Source organism: Python bivittatus, unplaced genomic scaffold, assembly GCF_059951505.1.
Source record: "Python bivittatus isolate LINGU-HERP-01145 unplaced genomic scaffold, Pbiv_v1 ctg000840_np1212, whole genome shotgun sequence".
Lineage (NCBI taxonomy): Eukaryota > Metazoa > Chordata > Lepidosauria > Squamata > Pythonidae > Python > Python bivittatus.
Genome location: NW_028277113.1, coordinates 18,486,966 through 18,512,446, shown reverse-complemented (window position 1 = coordinate 18,512,446; position 25,481 = coordinate 18,486,966). Strand labels below are relative to the sequence as shown.

Here is a 25,481-nt window from a genome sequence, read left to right as displayed (position 1 = left end):
ACTCCCAGATAAACTCATAGGAAAGCAGCCTTAATTTATCAACCTCTCAAAACTAGAAAAGCTCTATTTCTTTGTCAAGATACATATCCACTGATTTGACCTCACAGCTTCTTTGCTATATTTTCCACTGCAATTATTTTGCATCTTTCTCAAATCTGTCTTGGCACTCTGCCTTAGAGCTATCTTTGGGGAGAAGATGCATCTCAAGTAATCACAACCACCACCACCACAACACTTGGGCTTCAGCAATCATACTATTTTTATATAGCTATAGTGATAAAACACTAGGACCTCTTATTCCAGTGTTAAACGTTAGCTTGTAACACATTTTAATGATTTGGTTAAATTTGAAATACGTTTCGTTGGCTTTTTTTTCAATAAAATATTAAACATGTAGAGATTCGGAGGCTAATAACTGTAACAGGTACAGTTTCAACTGGCATTAGGATCCTGATGTAATTCTATCAAGGGAGTTGCCACCATACAGTTTCAAAATGGTTCTTAATGTGGTTCCCATAATCAATCACCTTTTAAAGTAGGTACATGTACTGCATATTAAGTAGTAGTTTGTGTGTAATGCACAAAATCTGTTGATTTGCTATTCAACAGGGCAGGATATTTCCTAGCTCTGTCAACAATTTTTAGGAATAAAAAACAAATAAAAAGTTAACATATCTTTCAAATCAAGTTCAGTTTCTAGTGATGTCATGGATATATTCAAGTCACTTTCTTGAGAACAATAAGTAAATGTTTGCTACTATCATTTTCTGAGATGCTTTTTTCAACTTCCAAGTCTAGCCTCCAGCCCTGGCAGTTCTTAATGCTCTCCTATCCATGTGCTAACCAAATCTGATCCTGCTTAGCTTTTTAGATCATCTGTCAGCTATCTGACAATACAGAGATAGAAGTAGCCTTTCAAAAAGGTTCGCTGTTAAATGAGAAGTGAATACAAGCATTTTGAATGACAGAACCTAATTCAAAGTGATCAAATGGGAATAGAGTAAAATGTGTAGCTAACTGCAGTAGGTTTCTCATCAGGATAATACCATTTCTAGAGGAACACAAGCGAATTCCATACACTTATAAATCCCATTCACCTTTGCTCTTATTGCCCTCCTATCTGCATAGGTCTCAAGAATGTGGCATTGAGGAACAGGATAAACAAATGAAACCATATGTTGCTGCATAGCTCTACTTCTGCAAAAGAATTTAACATAAAACAAAGAGAGGAAGTGGCAAATGAGTTTTCCTGCAAGTTCTCAAAATACATATCCAAAACAGAAACAGAAACTAGATTCAAATCTGCACTGTAGTATATACAAGCTAAAGTAGGTTTATAACCTACTGTGGAGGCTACATTCTCCCATATACAGCTAGGTAAATACAGCTGATCACACAAGAAGGGGGAAGTGGCAAAGGTCACTTATTTTTATCAAAGACAGATTTATAGATATTGTTTTAACTTAAATCATCATACTAGAACTAGTCTTAGTGTGGATGAAGATCCTTACCAGTGCAGAATTCTGTATAAGGTGTAATATTTCACACTGTTTATAACATTTTTTAATTGTTAGAATCCCTGATTTATGGTAAGTCAAATATAAATTTGTATTTTTGTCTTCGAGCCATCCCAGGGCATAGCACTGAAAGTTCAACCAGCTAACTTTTTCCCTACTTAAGAACAGCTCTTCTGAATCAGACCAAAAGGCTATTTAATCTAGCTACACAGAAGCCAACTAGATACCTATCCAAAGTCCATAACTCAAATGTGAGGATAATAATTCTCTTTCACCATATGCCGCCTGTGATTCAGAAGGTAGCATATTGACATCAAGACTCACAACCAGAGATTATCCTCTCTTTCATGAGTTTATCTTGTATTCTTTTAAAACTATCTATATTGGTGACTGTCACCACAGGCTGATGACGGTGAATTCCACAGCTAATTAAGTATCTTATGTACTAAATCATCTTCCATTTAGTTTCAATAGATGATCCTATCTTGCATCTAAATCTGTCGCTGGACCTCAGAATTCTAGTAAAGACAAACGGGGTCCTGCAAGCCCAAAGCTGCTTTTTCAAATACTATAGCAGAGTTTTGAGGAGTCAATAGTCACTCTTGAAATTAGTAGACCTTCTGTAGACACTTAATTTAGTATAGACAATCTCTTTGATGGAGAAAAATGTGTTGACAGCCCCAGTACATTATATGGCCCTTGCTCTTAGGTGTATCTCTTGTTGATCTGGATAGCACAACATGGTTTATTAAATGTATGGTGACTGTATGAGTTTATATAACTTATTAAGTCAAAAACCAAATAAATCATATTTTGACTTTGCTTTTCTCTCTTTCCTTTTTTCCCCTCAATTGTCACAGTCTAAAAGTATCCTAACAAATATTCAGTCTGAGTAGGTTAACATTCCTACTCAGGAAGTGTTACACAAGTAAATTGCTTAATGTTTGCAGCCTCAAACAAATACAGGGTCCAGATCTCTGTCATGTGGTATATTAGACAAGGTAGGGCTACAGCTGGTTCAAACAGAACCTCTTTTAGGGTAAGGGGAAAAACATACACCAGTTATTACAACTACTGCACTGTCTTGCATTTATCAATGTTTATTATATCACTAGATGAAGAGGAATTATTGAATGGCCTTGAAGGAGGAAGGGCCACTACCAAGGCAATGATCAGATACAGGTAGTCCTCGCTTAACGACCATTCATCTAACGATGGTTCAAAGTTACGACAGCCTCAGAAAGGGTACTTTATGGCCCGTAAAACACTTCCGGCCATTGTAGAATGTTGCACCACCACCACCCCATGATCACATGGCCACATTTCTGGTGCTTGGCAACTCGCATTTACGACCAGTTGCCGAGTGCCCCACAATCATGTGATTGCCATTTGCAATCTTCTCTGTCGGCTTCCTCAGAAAGTCAATGGGGAAGCTGGCAGGGAAGGTTGCAAGTGGAGGGGACAGAAGGGAGCTGAAATCCTTCTGCAGTCTGCAGGAATGGAGCTCAAATCCTGAAGATTTGAGCTCCGTTCCTCCAGCCCCACAAAAGATTTCCTTACGTGCATGGACAGGAGGGGAAACCCTTTGGCAGACTGCAGGAACATTTGAGAGCAAAAAGGCTGCTTGTTGGGAGGATTTCTGTGTGGATCTGAAATTCTTCAAGCAGCTCTTTCACTCTGTCTGCTTAACAAACTGGGAGATTGCTTAACGACCACAACCGGGAGTGCCCAGATTGCGGTCATTGAGGGAAGCAGTCACATGGGTGCCTCACTTAATGACCACTTCACTCAATGATTGAGATTCCGGTCCCAATTGTGGTCGTTAAGCGAGGACTATCTGTAAGAGAGGCCTGAGCCTGGGCTGAGAAATTAGTTTGAATAAACATCTCAGACAGGCCCTCCCTAGTTCACATGAAGATAAACTGTGGGAGAGGGATGCACATTGAGTTGTAAGATTCTGTTCCTATAGCTGTTACAATAAAAGTAGTCCTGACCTATATGGCAGTGGTTTCTTAGTCTGGTCTACCTTGTTGGGCTGACACTATCCAGCTCCTAAAATGTATCTTCTAATTAAAATCTGTAATCATCTGCTACACCTCTTTTTAATATATCTCAGTCCCCTCAAAAATTTTGCATTGATAGTGAGAAGTTATTTCTCAGCAACCATGAAAAAAATTAAACTCCAGGTCCAAGTCAATTACACTGAAGAGTTTTGAAGGAGGTGGTAGATGTCACTGCTGGGCTCCCTTTTATAATCTTTGAGAAATTATAGAGGACAGGCAAAGTGACACAGGATTGGATAAGGGAAAATGTTGTTCCTATCTTCAAAAATGGTAAAAAACAGGAGTCAGGTAATCACAGAAGTCTGAACAGACTGCCTCAGTTTGGACTCTCTTTTGCTGAAGGTGTTTAATCAGAGGTTGGATGGATGTCTCTTTGGGATGCTATAATAATAGATTGCTGCACTGGACAGCTGGTTGGACTAGACCAGTGTTTCTCAACCTTGGGAACTTTAAGATGTGTGGACTTCAACTCCCAGAATTCCCCAGCCAGCATCTTAAAGTTGCCAAGGTTGAGAAACATTGGACTAGACGATCTTCACGATATCTTCCAACCTCTACATTCTATGATTCTAATGAAAATGTTTCCCTAGATATGAAAGTTAGAAAAAATTAATGATCTATAAATATTATCAACAATGTAAGATTAGATTTTGTAAGAACAGCTATTAAGACTAAAAGATACAGAGAGAACACCCAAGGCCTTCTCTTGAATTCTGATTTACGTGAACAACACACTGAGGTAATTTCAAAATAAAATACACATTATCAAACTTACCCCAACAAACTCGCCCATCACAAAAATGTTGTTAGAGGTCATGTAAGCCACAAACATTTTGTGAAATATGAAATCTATATCCCTGAACTCCAGCTGCCCCAATCTACTATTCCTAGCAGATAAGATTACTAGGAGACCATTATTAAGGCTTGAAGGATTTGTGATTCTGTATTCCTTAACTGGTTTGTGCATATGCTTGCTTAAAAAAGAGTGGTACAATATTTAGCCCTTTTTTACTACTCTAGACAATTCTATACCAAAAAATATTATTTTAAAAATTAAGAAAAAGCACTTTGATCCAAATTAGTATCTTATAAAGGATTCTACAAGCAACTGTACAAGCTCATTTTCAAGAATTCATTCTTGTTATCCATAAAAATTGGTTTTATGCTTCCTCACTGACAAGAGCTATTGACAGCCTTTTTTTTTTTTAGCTTAATTCCCAAAGAGGTTCAGCACATAAATTATTTATTATTTAAATATTCACTCAGATGTATATGCTGTACAAGCCGTGTGTGTGTGTGTGTGTGTGTGTGTGTGTGTGTCTGTCTGTCTGTCTGTCTGTCTGTCTGTCTTTCTTTCTTTCTTTCCTAAGAAATAGATAATATAGGCCTGGAATGGAACAGGAATGTATGTGTCACAAATTGCTACCGATATTAGGAGCCGTACTTATGAGGAACCCATTATATCTTTGTGAATACTGAAACCTAATATTTAGATTACATACATACATACGTGTGCAGCTTGAACCTAAATAACCATTGAGATGCCCTTCCTTGTGTGGGACTGTCCAGACTTTAATCTTTGCTGAGAACCCTTCTCATGATCCTGCCTATGGACAATAACCAGGGTACCTTCTTAGTTGTGGCTCTCTATCTTTAGAAGTATTTCCAGCATCTTCAGTTGACTAGTTGACACGTTCCATTAAACTGCACTTCTTCATTCACATGTTTGGGTCCTTTTGATGTGATATGAGAACCTGGATTCTACTTTACTGAAGACATTTTTGGAACTGATAGTTGTTTGAAGCATTAGGAGCACTCCTTTACTGGGGTTATGTTTGATACTTTTATTTTCCTGTGGGAAACCACCCTAAAATTTGTTATGAAGAGCTTTGTATACATACAGTAAGTAGAAAAACATTAAATAAAGCAGTGATGGATCAAATAAATGGCCATGTAGTCAAGGAGTGGCCCATCAGATAATCATGAGAAGTTCACAAGCAGGACTCTAGCAGCTTCCACTTAAATCCCCAGCAACTGATAGAAAAAAGCGTATTAAGAATTACTCATAATGCTGTAATAATAGATTCCCCCATACATTTACTATTACAGTTGGTATCTTAGCTGAGTGATAAATCTTTTTCAATCTGACAAAATATAGATCTGAGTGCTAATAATTCCTTACCTTTGCCATTATTGTACTATTTTGATTAAAGAATTACAGTAGTACCTCGGGTCACGAACTTAATTCGTTCCGCGACTCTGGTCGCAACCCGAATTGGTCGCAACCCGAATCAAATTTTCACATAAGGTTCAATGTAAATACGGTTAATCCGTTCTGACCCCTCCGAATTTGGTCGCCAACTGATTTTGGTTGCGACCTGAATAAAATTTTCCCATAAGGTTCAATGTAATTATGGTTAATCCGTTCTGAATCATATGTTGTTGTTTTTTTAAACCACAAAAATATGACACAAAGTACAGTACGAAGAGAATGCTAACCTTGCTCGACGCGAATTCTGGCGTGGAGGACAGGAAGGCGGGTGGGGAGGCGGTTATTGCTTGGAGGGAGAGTCCCCCTCCCTACAGGAAGCCACGACCATGTGTCACGGCAGAGAAAATGGCCGCGGTTCCTGTTCGTCACCCGATCTGGTGTTTGTGAATGGAAGCAAAATTTTGCGAATGGTGCTGTTCGTGACCCGAATTGGTCGTGAACAGAAGCGTTCATGACCCGAGGTACCACTGTATATTAAAAAATTAGTTAGGGAAAGCATGAAGAGCATAGAGTCTAGAGTTCTTTCCAACTTTTTATCAGCATTAGCCATAGGAGCCATCTGTATTTTCTTCTCTGCATGTCTCTGTATTCCCCTAGCACCTGTGTGCTTTTGTGTAGATATGTGCACTGAAAAGCATGGGGTGGGGGGCTGGATATGCTGTGCAATCAGGAGGCAGGAAAAGGGCTTAGAATGGAGCAGGAAGTAACATTCCGAGCTACTGACTGTGCCATAAGGATTTTTTTTCTATGATTTTTTTTTTTAACCTCAGATCAAATTTTGCCCATTCTTCTGCCACACCAGATTTGGTCTTGTTCTATTTTCAGAGAGTTATCCTACTGACAGATGGATGGACAGAGTTCTGAGCCCCTCTGTGTGATTTTTCTTCAACCTTTCACTGGGATAAAAAGAGGATCCATATCTCGGCAGACATGCTCTGCATGGCTGGATTGTAGATGTAATCTTTTGCATCTACCATTAAGAAGATGTCAGCAATGTGTAGGGAATGCTGCTACCAATCTAACACTGAGCCTAGAGTATTAGAGGCCTTGCTCAATATGATAAAGCATTATAACAGTCAGAAGAATACCAATTGCACATTTATTGGTGATGGGAAAGGTCAGCACTTTGCAGGATGCCACTTTTCTCCCTCTTTTTTAAAAAATTAAAGGATCTGAAAAAAATAAAAGAAGTATCTGAAAAAAATAAAAGAAGACAAAGGGAGCCTGTTTAGAACTTGGTGCACAAAGACATTGGTGACCATGAATATCATGTTGCCTACCATGCTTTAGAATATAATATTGAAAATATCATTCTTAATTACTATAGTTATCTATTAGTTAGTGTTACAGAGTTGTTTTTCAGTTCATTCTTTTCTTTCAACATTAGATACATTGCTGTCCGTGCTTACTGAGGTACAAAAGATGCAGCTGCAATCCTGAAGAGCAGTCATCTTATCCAGTGAATATTCAGATAGGCACAGTTTGCAAGTGACCAAGGACTCCAAGGGTAATTCCCCAGCTTCTGCTATTCCAGCTGACATGGTGCCGAGGCAGATCTTAGTAGCAGAGGACATCAATTTAAACACATCCAGCAATTCTATAAGATATAAATCAGAATGTGCCAGTGAGGATTATTTTGCAAGCCAAAATGTAACATAACAGAATTCTAAGCAATGTAAAACTGACATTTTCTACAGCTCCATCTTTTAACCTGTTCTTTTACTCATCAACATAGTCTGTCAAATCCACTGGATATGGCTAACCCACTTATCTTTTGTGCAAAATAACACAAGTACAGGCCCTCCTAATTCTGCAGCAGCCTTCATCAGTTCCTTTGGAGAAAACTCATTCAGATAAAGCAACAATATAAATTTACCAGAAATAAATATTTCCTATCAAAAGTATTCATAAAATGCCAAAGAAGCTATGGCATGGTCCACAACTAGACAAAATGAGCTACTTCTTCAGACTCTACAAGCTCAAAATAATCCCAGATGATTCCACAATACATTATCCTGCTCATCACTGTAGACCAGGCCTGCACAACATGAAGCCCTCCAAGCAGACTTGTGCAGCCCAAAACCATTTTTAAAAGTTAATAAATTCATTATTGCAGCCCCAAAAGATGCACTGTCAAGTACCTCCAAAGCCTCCAGGCCACATTGCTGCACCAGCTCCAGCACTCTGCTAGCTGCAAAACAGCTGATTGGCATGCCAGGTATGCCAGTCTGCAGCCGGCAATGGTTTTTAATTTATCAATTTTTAATTTATCACTTTCCCCTCTACAAATTGTGCAGATCTGCTATGGACTCTGTCCCGTTAGCATCCAAACCAGAGCAGATACCACTAAGAAACCCAGAACTTCATCCAGTGTGTCTACTGAAGCATTTCCCAGAAGGATCCAGGTTACCCAGTCTGAGGGACAGTTCTGTCTTATGTCTTAGGTTGACCTGTGGGATAGGGCTAGAGGACTTGATAAAATTGCCCTAGCACAACCTCTCTCCAGTCGCTAATCCCAACCAGATGCTAGGTTTACTGAGAAGTTCAAGGGAAATGAAGTGCCTGAAGAGATACGTGGAGTGGTGTTGGCATAAAACTAAAAATAGACACAACCAAGCACTGGTAAGAGCTCAGGTCTGAGCCTACACGGTGGTGGCAAGTGTGACAAAGTGTCAATTGTTCTCCATGCTGATTGTATCTGCAGACTTCTAAACAGAAGTTCTGTTTCATGTAGTCATTCATGGACTACTGCAACATGCTGTACATAGGGCTGCCTTTGAAGACCATTTGGAAGTATGGCTGATCAGAATGCAGTGGCACAAGCAGTAATGCATGCATATTGGTGCGCCCTGCTACACAAACTGAATTGGTTACCAGTAAGCTTCTGGGTGCAATTCTGGGTGCTGGTGATCAACTATATACCTCTTCATGGCAAAGGCCCTCGCTATCTGAGGGACAACTTTTCTTCCAACATTTCTGACAGCCCTGTAAGATCTAACAGAGTGGATGTCTTTATATCCCATCAATTAAAAAATGTCATCTGATGGGATCTAGTAACCAGTCTACTCTGTCATGGCTCCTACCCTTTAGAATAGCTTACCCCCAGAGTTCAGACTGCCTCAAACCTGCAAGCCTTCAGAAGGTCTTTAAATACGTCTCTTTTCCCCCAAATACTGAAGCAGGTTGTGATACATCCATTTGATATGTATTATTTATTTTGTGATACAGTGGGGCAAAAAAGTATTTAGTCAGCCGCCAATTGTGCAAGTTCTCCCACTTAAAAAGAAGAGAGAGGCCTGTAATTTTCATCATAGGTATACCTCAACTATGAGAGACAAAATGGGGGGAAAAATCCAGAAAATCACATTGTCTGATTTTTAAATAATTTATTTGCAAATCATGGTGGAAAATAAGTATTTGGTACCTACAAACAAGCAAGATGTCTGGCTCTCACAGACCTGTAACTACTTCTTTAAGAGGCTCCTCTGTCCTCCACTCGTTACCTGTAGTAATGGCACCTGTTTGACCTTGTTGTCAGTATAAAAGACCCCTGTCCACAACCTCAAACAGTCACACTCCAAACTCCATTATGGTCAAGACCAAAGAGCTGTCAAAGGACACCAGAAACAAAATTGTAGACCTGCACCAGGCTGGGAAGACTGAATCTGCAATAGGCAAGCAGCTTGGTGTGAAGAAATCAACTGTGGGAGCAATAATTAGAAAATGGAAGACATACAAGACCACTGATAATCTCCCTCGATCTGGGGCTCCACGCAAGATCTCACCCCGTGGGGTCAAAATGATCACAAGAACAGTGAGCAAAAATCCCAGAACCACACGGGGGGACCTAGTGAATGACCTGCAGAGAGCTGGGACCAAAGTAACAAAGGCTACCATCAGTAACACACTACGCCGCCAGGGACTCAAATCCTGCAGTGCCAGGCGTGTCCCCCTGCTTAAGCCAGTACATGTCCGGGCCCGTCTGAAGTTTGCTAGAGAGCATTTGGATGATCCAGAAGAGGATTGGGAGAATGTCATATGGTCAGAAGAAACCAAAGTAGAACGTTTTGGTCTAAACTCAACTCATCGTGTTTGGAGGAGAGAGAATGCTGAGTTGCATCCAAAGAACACCATACCTACTGTGAAGCATGGGGGTGGAAACATCATGCTTTGGGGCTGTTTTTCTGCAAAGGGACCAGGACGACTGATCCGTGTAAAGGAAAGAATGTATGGGGCCATGTATCGTGAGATTTTGAGTGAACACCTCCTTCCATCAGCAAGGGCATTGAAGATGAAACGTGGCTGGGTCTTTCAGCATGACAATGATCCCAAACACACCGCCCGGGCAACGAAGGAGTGGCTTCGTAAGAAGCATTTCAAGGTCCTGGAGTGGCCTAGCCAGTCTCCAGATCTCAACCCCATGGAAACCTTTGAAGGGAGTTGAAAGTCCGTGTTGCCCAGCGACAGCCCCAAAACATCACTGCTCTAGAGGAGATCTGCATGGAGGAATGGGCCAAAATACCAGCAACAGTGTGTGAAAACCTTGTGAAGACTTACAGAAAACGTTTGACCTCTGTCATTGCCAACAAAGGATATATAACAAAGTATTGAGATGAACTTTTGATATTGACCAAATACTTATTTTCCACCATGATTTGCAAATAAATTCTTTAAAAATCAGACAATGTGATTTTCTGGATTTTTTCCCCCATTTTGTCTCTCATAGTTGAGGTATACCTATGATGAAAATTACAGGCCTCTCTCATCTTTTTAAGTGGGAGAACTTGCACAATTGGTGGCTGACTAAATACTTTTTTGCCCCACTGTATGTGTTTCCCCTGTTACGTAAGTTTACTTTTCTGTTTGTTTTGTTCGCTTTTTTAGGTATTGTCTTGGGTTTTTAATTATATGCTCCCCAAAATCAGTTTTCAGTTGGGGCAGCCTTATAAATCAAAATTGTAAAGAAATATGAATACATAAATAATACATTTCCCAAACTCACAGCCAATATTTTGGCAATCCTGGCTGGGAATTTTGGGGACTGCGATTCCAAAAGATTTGCAGTGTGCCAGGCTGAGAAAGGCTGGTTTATTGAAATGCTAGTATTTTGGTTTGAAATCTATTAATGCTGCTGTTTTATACTCTGAACATGGTGAGTTTCTAGAACCATATATTTTATGAAAAGACTTCATAAACATTTGCAAGCCTAATCAAATTAAATAATTCACAAGCCTGGCTTGTCTAATAGCAAACCAGCTTTGAAGTTCATCAAGATTTTACAAGCCTGCTTGTCAAGGGTCTAGGAAAACTGCTGCTATAAAGTACAATCGTGTAGATGATTTCTCCTATACAAGACACTTTGGCATTTCCTCCAGTGGCTTAGCTGGTTTGCTTCCACCCATTATATTCTTCCTTCACGAATACTGGAAGCCAGAACATACGCTGCTTTTAAACTTTCTGCAAAGTAAGAACTTGCCCTGCACGTCACGTTTGGGTATGTTTCCTATACACACAGGCTTCGTCATATTAACAAAATGTAATCTCTCACTATTCATCTAGGTACCAAATAGTAATTGTTTGGGTGACACAAATCAACTACTTCTACTTCAGATATGCATCTATCAGATATTTATCTTTATGCACAGAAAAACTAACAATTGTACATGCTTTCAAATGAATTACACAATGAAGAGTCATTGGGTTTCAGAATCTCTTTCTATGAAAGTAATTGTCTTCATCTAACTGCATGTAAAAACAACTCTTGCGCTCTTTTATGCAACAGACTGTCCCTTTCAAACGTTGCCAGAAATTTTGGCAACATCTTTTAGCAAACTCACAATCCATAAGCTACTCTTCTAAAGCTGCTGCAACTATTCTGATCAGTGAAGCAACAACAGTACACTGACACATCAAAGGCTTTATTTATTTGGGTTTGCAATTTCCTTTCCATTTGATACATCCAAAATATACATATGTATGGTTTTTCAGCTGTGGTGCTAAAATTCTTGCTAGCACATTGTGTTAAACATTCTATCCCAACAGAAGAACATATGTACAACTTCAAAATCTGAAACAGCATTTGTCTGTTACTCAACCCATTTTTGAGGATTATACCAATCTGTTTGATTCTCATTGGGGAGGCGGAATCCAAACAAAATAAATAGTCCGCAGCATTTAAATTCAGGTATTTTTTACCTTTTCAGTATTGCTGACAGAGCTGCATATATCTAAAATAAAAGTCCACACCGGACACATATCTGGATATAAATTTTGTTTCACATGGCACAGACTTTTTAATTTTAGTTGACTGAGGAACCATGGTGTACCAACCACAGTTCACTTCTGCAAAACACAGCAGGGAATGTCTCATAACAGAAAGTACAGGGAGAGCTACATATTTCTCCTGCCTACTTCAGTCTCTAATGTTTGATTTACGTACACATAGAAGTAACATCTCCCTTAAGTCAACCATGATGCCTGATGATGTCAGGAGCAAGTCTATATGGGGGGGATGGGGGGTGGCAACAATTCAGAGTTAAGAGATAGGCTCATGAGTAAGAGGGAACAGTATCATCTGGATGACTCATGAAATGACCGAACCAGCAATCCTAGTTCATTCTTACTATAAAGCATGCAAAGTCCAAACATGAAGTTTGTTCCTTTTAACTTACAATAAGCAGTAAGTTAGCATCACAGCATTGCAAAATTCTATTTCCAATATTGCTGTGGTGCAGGAAACATAGGACCTAAGACACAATTATGTCCAGGAAATCTTAATCAATATAAAGACACTTTCAAAAGAAGATGGTGTCAGCCTCTGGTGAAATAAGCAGCCGAGTTGCCACAGCTTCATTTCATAAACTCTCAGCACTTACCTACAGTAGCATCGGCATTTCTGTCCATTCTACTTAACAGAAAGCTGTTGCTTTATCCTGATGGTCTCTGGCATTGTTGAATGTCCTAAGACAGTGTTGTCCAAACTTGGCCACTTTAAGATGAGTGGACTTTAACTCCCAAAATTCCCCAGCCAGCCATGCTGGCTGGGGAATTCTGGGAGTTGAAGTCCACTCATCTTAAAGTGGCCAAGTTTGGACAACACTATCCTAAGATATCTCATAGGGATCAGTGTATAAATGTGTCTTTGTTTTGCTAATAAATGCTGTTCCATCAGCAAAATGACACAACTGGATGCAGTCTTATATACTATACAACCAGGATGAATTAGTTGGTTGCCGCTAAGTTTTTATTATTTAATCAAGGCATTCATGATTGACAATAGTAGGTCTTTCCTCAGAAAATGGTATTAAATTAGAATTGTCCACTGAAATTCTTTATCTATAACTTTATTGTACATTCTTTCTCCATGTGCACATGGGGGTTCTTTTTTATGATTTTCTCCCAGGGATTGGCCAGGCTCAAACCTGCTTAGCTTCACAGCTAAAGTATATAAAAATATTCAGCACATTGTCTGAGTGGGATTTTACGTTCTACAACTCTTAATGTTAAAACAGCAGCCTACTTTTGGGGAAAATTAGAATTTGACTAAAGAACTTACACTTACTTAACCTTTAAAACCCATTAGTCTAAAAATCTGAGTACCTAATATATGCTAAAGCAATCTTCTTTTTTATTGGTTTCAGGAAGTTTTATCTTCAACACTGCAACACGGTGTTTTTCTTACTAATCTTTCAGGAACATTATGTGTATAGATTATAAGGAAGTCTATTTAAAAATTAATTTCCCAGCAGAAGATTGGGAAAGACTAGATGAAGAAACAAGCAAACGCTAATGCTTCATACACTTAAAAGCATCAAACATACAGAATATTTTATATTGTTTGGCAGCAATAAAACACAACTAACAGGAAGGAGAAAAAAGTTAAACCCTATGATGCAAGTATTCAAAACATTTTTGCCATCAAGACCTTTGTTATGCACAAAATGTGTTACTTTCCAAAGGCCAACAATCTATTAAAGCAGCTTTTCTCAATTTGGGTGTCCCCCAGAAGCATTGGATCACCCTTTCTAGAGATGATATAGATTAAAATGCCAAACTTCTATAGGGTACCATGTAGGAGAATGCTGCTTTTGCACTTCTACACTGTATGCCCTTTCAAAGCTGAGCAACTAGAATATAAAACAATGTTAAGAGCGGATATAGTTCTTAAGCATATATTCCCTGGCTTCTTTTTTGGCCACATTCATGAATTTTATATACATTAGCTACAATGGAAGGAGAAAACGGCCTATCAAAGATGTCAGCTTCCCTCACCAACTAAGAATAAGTAGGTAGAAAAGAGATCTTATTGCATCATAGCAACTGTATCATAATGGAAGCATAATGGAATCAAGTGCATAACTAAGAAATTATACAACAAAGTGAAAGGAGATGGCTGCCAAGATCAATTTTTTGTTCAAGGGATCTATCGCACAAACTATGAAAAAGGAATTAAAAGCCAACAGAATCCATTCTTCTGACATGGATTCAGTTCAATTGATTTTCCAACACTAAATGAAGACTTGAATTATGAGTATTTGGCCAATTATGGAGTAATGATTCAACTTTTGACAAGCACTAATTCTCACTCCACATATGATCTTGTTCACTTTGCTTTTCATTAGAAGAAGTAATGTCTTTGATAGAAATCATCCTTCATGCACCAAAAGAAAAGAGAGCCGAAGGGCCTAAGTAAAGCACTTTCATTTCATTATTTCTTTACAATTTTTTATCCCACTTTAGTATTTATTTATTATTTAATTCAGTTTGGACATTGCCTGACTCCAGTTGACTCTGGGCAGTTCACCAATAGTAACATAAAAACCAACACAAACCCAAAACAAAATAGCATCCTAAATTAAAAAGAATTCCAAAGTGGTGTACAATTTTCAAAGTGACATATAATTTTTTTTTCTTTTTAAGTAGGGAGGACAATTTTGTCCAAGTGATACTGAGATATTTAGCGATCTAATAAAGGTTGGCAGAAGCAGGAGATACACACCACACTTGTTGCTACTGAAATTAACAAAATATGTAAGATAGAACACGTACCACAACATTACAAACATTAGATCTATATTCAAAAGCTCTATTGGGCTGAAATCTGCCCTGCAGTTTCCCAAAACATCTTTTTCCTGTGGAAAAAGCTTCCATTTTCTACCTTGCTGTCCATGTATTTTATCAAAGAAATTGTAATGTTCTTTGGCATATTTTATGATTGCAAATAGCAGAGAGTGTTAGTTTTGCTACCTTTGCTCTTCATTATTGTGTGACTTCCTGGGCTGACCCTACTTTCTTGCCTGCAACAGGCCCTTGGGAGAAGTTCCATCAGGAAGTCTTATGCTGGCATTTATGCGAAGAGCTGGAACCATATCACTTTAAAAATTATTGTACAGTGAGAGTCAGGGCACTTACATGCCTTGACAATATTTTAACTAATGAAGGAACACAGCATTTGAAAAAAAAAAAATCAAAATCGAAGCAAACTTTTCCCCATCAGATTGGTTAGCAGTGCTGCAGAAAAAAAAATCAGTACAATGTATAGACAAAATCCATGCCGTAAGGAAAGTGAAACTGAAAAGAAGCTGCCTTGTTTTAGCTTGCTGCACTTTCAATCCATCATTGCTTATCGATTATCTTTTCACCCATTTTGTCTGAGTTACAGTTGATACCACTTCCATAAGGTCAGCCTTCCATTGTATTATAACTAATTCCCAGAATTCCCAGACTAGCTATATTAGATGAAAATTCAAGGAATTATAATTGTAATGGTTTGAAAAATTCTAGGATTGGAGAAGCCTATTTGTCAGCCTTGTGAGGTAGTTCAGACAAGAAGCACCCAGAAGTACTAGCTCTACTTTATTGTAAGGCTACATTCACAGAACCTTGCAAGTCTGAAAGCACATTTCCTCCTTGACATCTTTATAATCCAAGAAACTAGGGAGGATCCCTTCTGAGATGTTTGCCACATCTACATTCCTTCTGCAGCTAAGATGCCTCTAATCCCACTGTTGCCTTGGCTACAGCTCTTCCCCCTGTCTCCCAAGGTCATTCACACATACCATTATGCTATTTTAGAATGTTTAGCATTTTCTGAATCCATTATACCTGGTCTTAACATTATCATTATCATTATCTTGCTTGCTGATTTGATTTCTTACTTTCACAGCCAAGAAGCAGTTCGTTATAACATTATAACTGTACCCCTACTCAAGATGTTTACTATACACCGTCATATTTCCTCCTTTAGGAGCCACTTTTGGATTCCACATAACATCAGGTCTTCCACCCCATTCTGAATTTCCTAGAAAGATCATGCAGCAACTGATGCATCTCAAATCTTATGGCAGTTAACTTCTGATTCAGCCGCTGCTCTAGAAGAAACACTGCAAGAGTATTTTTGCACTGTTTGTTCTGGAACTGCTGAAAGGAAATTTCCCATTGGCATAAATTGTTCTCCTCATTCCTAACCTTTGCCCATTCCTTTTGAAGCCAAAGTGTTATAGGACGTGGGATCCTTTTATTCTTTCAGAATGATCTGAATGGTAGTTTTGCCATTCTATCTGTATGGTTGCCTGACTCCTTTCTTTGCTTTAAAAAAAAAAAAACTACAGCAAGGAAAGATGAGGAAGGTACACTCACTGGAGTCCCAATTTTTCTGTTGTCCCACTGGCCAGGTGGGTGGCCTTTTTATACTCTTCTTACTCAACCTCTCTAACCTTAGGGGCAGCAAAGAGAACATTCAATCAGGGGCACAAAACTGAGTAAGAGACTAAGGGTAATAATGGGTATGTAGAAATGCCCTAAAGTGGTCTATTAGGACATTGTTCTGAGTTGGTAAGGACTTTTTTCTACTATAAAATCTTCTTGGATGCTCCTTTTCCTCTTTTTTAGTAATGTTTTTTAAATTTTGATGTTTTATGTATTTATATGTATTTATGGTTTTAATGTTTTATGCGAATCGCCCAGAGTCCCCCATTGGGGGGAGATGGGCGGGGGAGAAATTTAATAAATAAATAAATAAAATAGGCTAGTATACAAGCCAAGCCACTAGTATAATTACCTTTCTGTTTTATTTTGTATACTCCATTTGAAGGTCTGCAAGAAGATAGGTTGATAGATATAACTGAGTTCAAACACATGTATAGAACATATAGACAATATGTTGAAAAAAAGCAGGAACAATATAGCTGAAAAAAATTAAAGACATACACACACAAAGAAAAATACCTATGAAAAAATATAGTCTTTTTCTCAAACTTTATACTGTAAATGAAAAAATCAGATTTCCTAGAAATAACATTTCACAGTTTCTCCATTTCCCAGAAGTGATGAAGATAGATGAAAAAGGGTCTCTAGAATTGTTCAGAGACTTGGGAAAGTTTACTGGGAAGTTAATAGTCTTCAATACAAATTTACTGGAACAATAAATAATTCAGTACCAGAGGTCAGTTTTCAGAATTTAGAACTGGACTTAGGGCCAAATAGGATCCAATAAGTTAATAAATAATAGGATTTTCCAGACAAAGTGTTTACTGTGTAATTACCCTGAGTCAAAAACAGCATTTCATATATTCTTCCCTTTGAAATGCATATTCAACAGTTATCTCATTTGAGGATAAAAAAAAATGGATATAAATCCAAAATGCTTTTCAATCAGTAGTATTAATAGTTTCTGCATGGAGCACCCTTATACAGCGTATGTGTCCTATGCCTGTTGAAAATTTCTCTTCAGTTTAGATACCTCCAAACGCTTTTCAAAAGCAGTGTCATTGCAGTGAAAATCCATTTTAAAGATGAGCACATGGCATCTGAAAATAAGGCAAGACTGACAATAGATCATTCCTATCCATAAAAAGATGCAGCTGGTATACTAACATATCCTGGTAAAAAGTATTTCCAGCCACCATTTCCACCTGGTGCAGCCTAGCCAAGAGCAGAACTATAGCATAGTTCATTATTACAGTCACTGACCAGAATTCTGTAAGTTAATAAAGTGAGTAAATAAGTTCCATTTCAAATGAAATAAAATAAACATACAATTGTAACTATATCATCACGGCAATCAAGGAATGGTAAATTTTACAGACGGTCTAACACTGTTTTGCTACATTCAAGCAAACTAAATTGTATTAGTCTGACAGGAGAAGACCAGCTGTACATAAAAGCAGTCAAATTAACTGCGTAAGAGCAGGAATAGGATACCCAAGCATTCTCAAGTCACTAACTTCATCCTAAAGTGGAAATAATACATTGCCCATGTACCGACATGCTGCTGCCTCTTTCCCAGGGAGATCAATCTTCTTAATGGATGACTCATATTTGTATATTTCTAAATGCTGCCTCATTAACCCCATGACTAGCAAAGGAACAGAGACAAAACAATAAACCATTCTTCAGCTTTCCAATATTGAAATGCCAATATTGTTAAGTGGGAGTGAGCTTGGGTATAAAATCACAATGCAATCTTTTTTAGCTTCTAAAAGTAAGGCTACCATTCCATCATGCCTCTCTGTGATCATCATCACCTCTTTCCTCAAGACACAAAAGATAACAATAACAGCTCCAAAACAATGCAAAGATCCTTGCAGTAAATAAAAAGCTTAATTCAATGATCTACAGAATTTTACTTTTGTAAAACATCAGGAGTAAGCAAGAGCAGAGGTCCTTGTCCTTCCAAAATCCATGTTCAAGGCTGTTGTAGCTTAATTTTCTTCTCACAAAGTTCAGTAGAATCATTTCCACTAGCTTTAGTGTGGTAAGAAGTGGAGGAAAATGAAGGAAGACAACAAAAACATTGAATTCAGTCTGGACTAAACCTTGAAAATCTTTATAGGAAAGCCAGGGCACCATGGTATTGGAAAGGAATGTACTATTATCTATGCCAAGTCTTGTGGATATCATAAACGCTAGTGTCTCCAGATAAAGGTCAACAACACTGTTAAGGTTCACTAACCGATTTACAGAATCGAAACTCATGGAACAAAAGAACATTTATCAAAGCAGAGACTGCAAGTGCTCCTTTGTGCCAAGAGCCACATTCAGTCTTGTACTGAATGTCAAACAGTGGGCAGGGCCAAAGAAAAAGAGGCATGGGCAAAAATATCCCCCAGTACTAATTTTCTAGCTGATTAATCACTGATTTATTCAAATTACACCAAAATGTTACCCTGCCCTGCTCTAAAACATGGTAAAACTCTGATTAAATTCCCCAACTGCAAAACTGGGCTTGGTGGATTAATTTAAGCCAACTAAAGAGAAAGAAAAACAAAAGAAAAATTATAGGATCAAAACACTTTAATCCCGTCTCTTTCGTTAGCATTAGAATGCAATCTAACAGACTACGTGTACAGAATAATTGGATGATGATGTAGCTTGCTGCTAAAATCAGGGACACACTTTATTTTCACCAATTTTCACAGGAAAGTGAAGAGGGGGTTCTGAGGCTGTAGGAAAAGACATTTAGCCCAAAAGTTGCCAAAATATGATCTGCAGCTTAAAACCTTTCATACAATCTCTCCTACAGTATTCAGCTACAGGCTGCTTTCATTATATTAATAGAAAGTTTAGCCTATCATTCTTCATATATGAATTTGGAAGTACCACAACTTAAAGCAGTTTAACCAAAATCACATGCATGTTATGCTTTGGCATTCAAACAAATGAGTGTATGAGGACAGGAACATAACCAATATACTTGGCCATATCATTTCCAAATTAAAATTTAGTTTTATACTTCCTCGTTACTATAGAGTAAAGACCAGTAAGTCCCTCCTTAAAATACCTTATATATGAAAAACAAAGAGTGAACTTCAGCACAAAGTTATTTGGCACAGACAACTGAGTCAACATTTGGAACAGTGCTAACCTACCTACTAGTCAACAAAACTCAGAATTGCCTTTTAATGAGACTGAAAGTACAGGGGATCCCCAGACTCTTGTGTTCAGCAACATCAACAGAGAATAAAATAAATATTGTATTACTCATGGATTTATTGTTTAAGAATACTTGCCTTCACCTCAGTTGGGTTCTTAGTATCTTATTTTCATAAGTTAAAGACTGTTGTTTCTATGCATCAAACTTTTAAGGAGATTGAAGCCAATGTCCAGATTGAGCCACAGCATTATGTTTTTCAAGACCTCTAAAGTCTTAATTTAGTGACTCCCACTAGCAGGAGGAGCCAGGTGGCAGTGATAAGGCAGTGTGCACTAGCATTCTTCTTTATAATCAATAAACTAGGAATCTGAAGAATTCTAGCCTAGCACATTGAGAGAATTCAGCTGAGTTTCTAATTCTCATGGCTGAAAAAAAAACCCTTTTTGAGAAAATTCCAGGCTGTTTTTGGCTTATTCAGAGGCAAAAGAGGTTCCATAGTCAGTTATGGATATGTTCAAGTGGAGGCTAGACAACAATTTGCTGGGAATGCTTTAATTTGCATTCCTGCACTGAGCAGTGTTGGACTTGTTAGCCTAAATGGCCTCTTTTAACGATGATTCTATTATCTGTAACAATGTCTCCCTTAGTTCATACAGGCTTCAGTCTTTTTCCATTTCATGCTTTCTTCCCTTAGTTCTACCAAAATAAACACAAATCTGAAACACATGCAAAAAGAAAAAAAAAATCCCATTTGTTATTCAGAACAATTAGCAAAGCTAATCCAGTTTTCAGTTTTGCACCTGAATGAAAATTAGCTCAGTCAAGTTTACTAATTGCAGGCTATTAGCCACAGTTTAACAGAAAAAGTCAGCACTCTTCATATCTCAATATTCCAAAGTTCTTAGCACGTCTATGGTCTAGATTAAGGACTTCACTTTGTCATTTTATCTTTAGTCACTACCATGCTGTGTGGAACTTACTAATATTAGCATGCCTCTACTGAAAGCAATGGAGTAATAGGGAAAGCTCAAAAAATCCAGCTCACGCAGGGGCAAGGAAGGTAGGACAAGCAAGTTCCAAGTTCCAGAGTTAATGGTAATATTCACAAAGGGCGTGTTCTCAGATAGAATGTATGTATTCAGCTTGCCTTGGAAATCTGAAGAAGTGCCAGAAACTACACTAAACTCCAGAAGTTTACTGGTGATTGCCATTCAACTGGTTTCAGAGCAGAAAAAAAGACAAGAAGCAAGGTTATACTGGGAGAATATCTATTGTGGACCCTGCCTGAACTGTCAGCTAGAACCAGTCCTTCAATCAGTCTGTCTCACCTGTTTCCAGTCCCACTGGTTGTGATTAGAACTGGTCACAAGACAATGTCATTTTTACCTCTCCAGACCCTTTATTTGCCAGGTAATGAGACCTGTCCTGTCCCACTCTATGTTGGAAGACTGCTTGTGCCGAAAAAATGGATATAAAGTAAGCCTTGAAAGCACTGATTTTCAAGAGCAAATAAATTGGAGCATACAATAGTGGGTGAGGACCTTACCCAGAACCCTGCTTCCGACGGAGTTTCTGCCAGTAATAGTCTATGCAAACATTCATCCAATGAAAGTAAATACTGAACACATATTCTATACTAGGCAGAAATGGCAGGTAACATTCAGAGCAGGGGTTACAATTAATGCCTGAAGATTGTGACAGTGCCAGCAGGTATGATACCAAATCCCTCTTACTTATGCATACATTCAGTTTGGGTCATCTCAACAAGGCTAAGATGAATGTGAGAGAACCAAATTCCACAAGCATAGATTCCACAAAGTCACTGAAACACATTTCCAGAAATAAACCATGGTATGTTGCAGAAATCACATTTTATACAACTCTTTTTCAAATTTTCCAAAGTACATAACTGAAATTCAAAGTCTTGAGGGTTTATTAGCTCTTTGGTGACACATAATAATCTTTCAAAGGCAAAGCAGAAACAACCACTTTGCACCAAGACCAGCATACAAGGACATGATTTCAAAGATGTCTATAAATATATAGACACACATTTCATTTTCTGCTTAGAAAACGGTAATCTGTGTTAAAAGACAGACTTCCATATATTACACATTCAGTATTTGCTAGCCTACCATTGTACTTTCTAAAATTACTGAACAAATACAATGTCCCTATAAACTGGTGATTTTTTTCACAGACAAGATACAGATAAAGCCACAATAAATGTGTATGTTTTCAAACAGATCCTCTCATTAGTTCCTTTTATATTATCTTTTTGCATAAATTGTTAAGTTTACATTTCAAATGGATAAGTCTGTAGCCTTAGCCATCTGAGTTTCATCTTCCACAGATAAAATTATTCTTTTAAAATGCTGTACTGATCAAATCAGCATCATTCTTTTTGAGAGATATACACACACAAAAACCACACACATATATTTACACAGATAATTTTGTTTCAGCTTGAACCCTGGCACTGAACATCTAAAAACAATATTTTTGTCTCACTTTTCTTAGAACTACACTATCTACAGCTTAAGTTTAGAAGAGCATGATTTCTGTTTAAGCTCCCTCATCTGAAAATGAAAAAAAAACAACAACACATAGCCCTGAATTAACAGTCCTTGCTCTTAAGAAATGCAGGACTTTCTGGCATACTTACAAAAGGAGAGAAGGATTTCCTCTTAGATACCGGACTTTTCAACAGCTTCACTCACATTTCAGTATTCCAAGACATGTCACAGCCAGCAAGAGCTCAGAGACTGAAAAATAAAACCATTTCATTTCTACCTTTCTTTCCTTCCGTCTCTCTTTCTTGCTGCATGGGAAAGCTTTACACGTTATAGGCTTGAAAGTGCACTCATCTCCCCTCCTCTCGTCCCTACGAGAAATAATCTCCTCCCTGTTATTAGAAGCATGTTACCATTATCTTTTAAAGCACATGTTGCCACACAAATGCAAGAGCTGTGGGAAAGCTATACTTATTTATACAGGAAGCTTGAGCCACAGCACTTCCTACTTCCCAAGTCCCATTTCAACTGCAGGTGATTATTTTTAACTCTCCCAGGGACTGGCTGATGCCTTCTTGCTTTTTTTTTTTTTTTAATTAAGAACAAATTCTTCCTGAACTCTAAGTAGCTAGAGTGGGGAGAGCTATCAAAACATTCCGTTCGGGGTGTAATTAAAGAGCTGGATCACAATTGATTCTGAGCATACACGCAACCGGAGAGAAAAGCGTCACAAGTTTTTGATTAGAGCTGCTGCCTTTTATTTTCAAGAGGCTTCTAGGTCTTTAACTGTCACAAGAGAAGCAGAAACACCACTGGGATATCATAAAGGCTGCATCCACTGAATTTCTTTATCTTATACACATCTGTTAATGGCACAGCCAATGTATTCAGAGACAGGATATGCTGCTTGGAATTCAATCTTATATTGTCTTATATAGCACCTCAAATTTTAGGCACTGTAGAGGAACTATGCTGAATATAGCACACAAAAGCAACACTAGTTTGGTGTAGTGGTTAAGATGCTGAACTAGCAACTGGAAGGCTGGGTCATAGTTCTCCCTTAGGCATGAAAGCTGGCTGGGTGACTTTGGCAAGACACCTTCTCTCAGCCCTACCCACCTCACAGGGCTGTTATTGTGGGGAAAGTAGGAGGCAGAAGCATTATGTTATGCCATCTTGAGTTGTAAAAAATAAATTTGGGATAGAAATCTAATAATAAATAAATAAATAACTGTTTACACTATCAGTGTAAAAATATATAAATAATGCTGCCATATCCTGAAATATTGTACCATAGTTTTGGAGGCTGTTCCCACTACTGAACTGAAGTGCTTCCCACCCATCGTTGAATCAGCATGTAACCTGCCTTGCCTTGGAGGTCTGAAGAAGTGTCAGAAACTACCCTAAACTTTTCCAGCATTTTACAAGAGCAGAAAAAAGCTGAGTATAACCTAAAAGAGAAATAATAATATATATGACTTTGCACTAAGATGGAGTGCATGTTCTAAGTCACTTATAACTGGATTTATGCAATAAACCATAAAAAAAATGAGATGCTCTTTTTCTAATTATGAGTCTGATGTTCATTACAGTGAAAACAATCCATATGCCGATACTGAACGTCTTTCAGTTTTTCAGTGCAATGTAACATGACTACCTAGAACTGTAGCACATCAGACATTAATAGATAGTATCATTTTTGGCAAGCAAACTCCAAGCACCTATGTATATAAATAAAGACCATGCAAATCTGTGAAATGTTGTATAAGCTATTATTGTTATATAAACTGCCCAACCTTAATTTTATGCAGTCTGATTCTATTATTGTTTCTTTAGAAATAAGCTACTGTGTTTATTGGACATTCTTTCTAAGTACACATGTAGGAATATTGTAGCATACTTGTCATTTAATCACAGATTACAACAAAACAAAATATTAAATGCTTCTGTACTAAGCTCACTAAGTCTGAGCAACTTTTGTAGAGTTATAATAGTACCTAGCAAAATGCTATAAGACCTTTTACACTGAACTTGTGAGAGTGATTTATCCCCTTCCCTTTACAACTAACATTCTGTATAAAAATTAGCAAAGAATGTAATTATATTTCTCTGACAGGAAATCATGAAAAATCAGGATTTCCAAGTAGAGAGAGAACTTTAACTGGGTAAAATGACAACCCTGTAGCTTCTCTGTAGAGTCAACTGAATACATGGAAAGAAGGAAACAGGATTGCTTACTGTATTCCTTCTCTTGAGTTCAATCAGACAACGGGAACAGTGTATAAAAACACAGATCTCTGACTTGTGGATCTCACCTGGCCTATAGGTGACACCCCTCATCCTTCCTGAGCTGCATCTTTTTTGCCTTTCCCCTGGAAAAGTGAGAGACTGGAAAAGCCACTATCATGGAGCCACTATTTCAAGGAATTGTCAGAAAATTGAAACATCCCAGAGATTTCATTCCTCTCACAGTTCCTGTTGGGAATGGCCAGGTAGGAGCAAAATCAGCTGAGCCCCACTGCTTCAAGGTGCATGATATGTCTTGAAATTACAACTCTGTAGGCACCCAGTGCTCTCGGGAAGGTGGGAGCTATTCAGTCTTGGTGTAAGAGATTCTCTATTTCATGTCAATTAAATAGATGATATATGTAATTTTAGAACTGATTTCAGTTAACTGATGTACTGAAAAAGGTAATGGACAAATATTTTCTCAAGTAACTCTTTTACAACAGGCTTTGCTTTATTTTTCCTCAATTTAGTAAATATTAGCTGTTTACTTAATGAAGAATATAAAGATGCTATAGGAGTCACCACTCAGTGAGGCTAATTTACTGACTACATTGTGGGATCTTATCCCAGATGACAGCCTATTTGATTAACTTGCAACATTAGACCCCTGCAATATAGTGATATTGAGGCACTTAAAACCAATGACATGCTTCCTATAGATTTCACTAGGACAAATCTTGGGCATGATAATTGAAAAATACTCTTCTTCCAATAAAATATTAACTATAAGCAGTTTTGGAATTATAGTCAAACAGCCTTTAAATCATGTAGGTTTCCATACACACAATTCATGAAAATTGTGTCTTCTAGGGCTAATAGCTTCCCTTTGACTCTTAGCAGCACAGTGGTTCAGAAGCTGAATTTTGCTTACTAGGCAAATTAATAGTACCAAGAACAACAGAAGATAATTCAACCTCTCCCAATACCTGCTTAAAGGCAGGATACTCCACATAT

General features: G+C 38.0%; 1 protein-coding gene across 5 annotated transcripts in view; it reads right to left on the bottom strand.

Annotated features, from left to right (window-relative positions):
* Positions 1 to 22,731, bottom strand: part of RNF144B (ring finger protein 144B) — a 45,357-nt gene extending 22,626 nt beyond the window's left edge. The window contains exons 1-2 of one of the 5 annotated variants that reach the window (XM_025166429.2): positions 22,519 to 22,731; positions 7,262 to 7,449 (exon numbers count right to left, since the gene is read on the bottom strand). In XM_025166429.2, coding sequence (XP_025022197.1) covers positions 7,262 to 7,449; positions 22,519 to 22,552 — 222 coding nt within the window. In that variant the 5' untranslated portion in view covers positions 22,553 to 22,731. Of the gene's footprint in view, positions 1 to 1,097; positions 1,209 to 7,261; positions 7,450 to 18,478; positions 18,497 to 19,861; positions 19,977 to 22,390 lie in introns of those variants that run through there. The other 4 variants (XM_015888006.3, XM_025166430.2, XM_025166428.2 and 1 more) reach the window with 4 other exon arrangements.
* Positions 22,732 to 25,481: the final 2,750 nt, after the last annotated feature.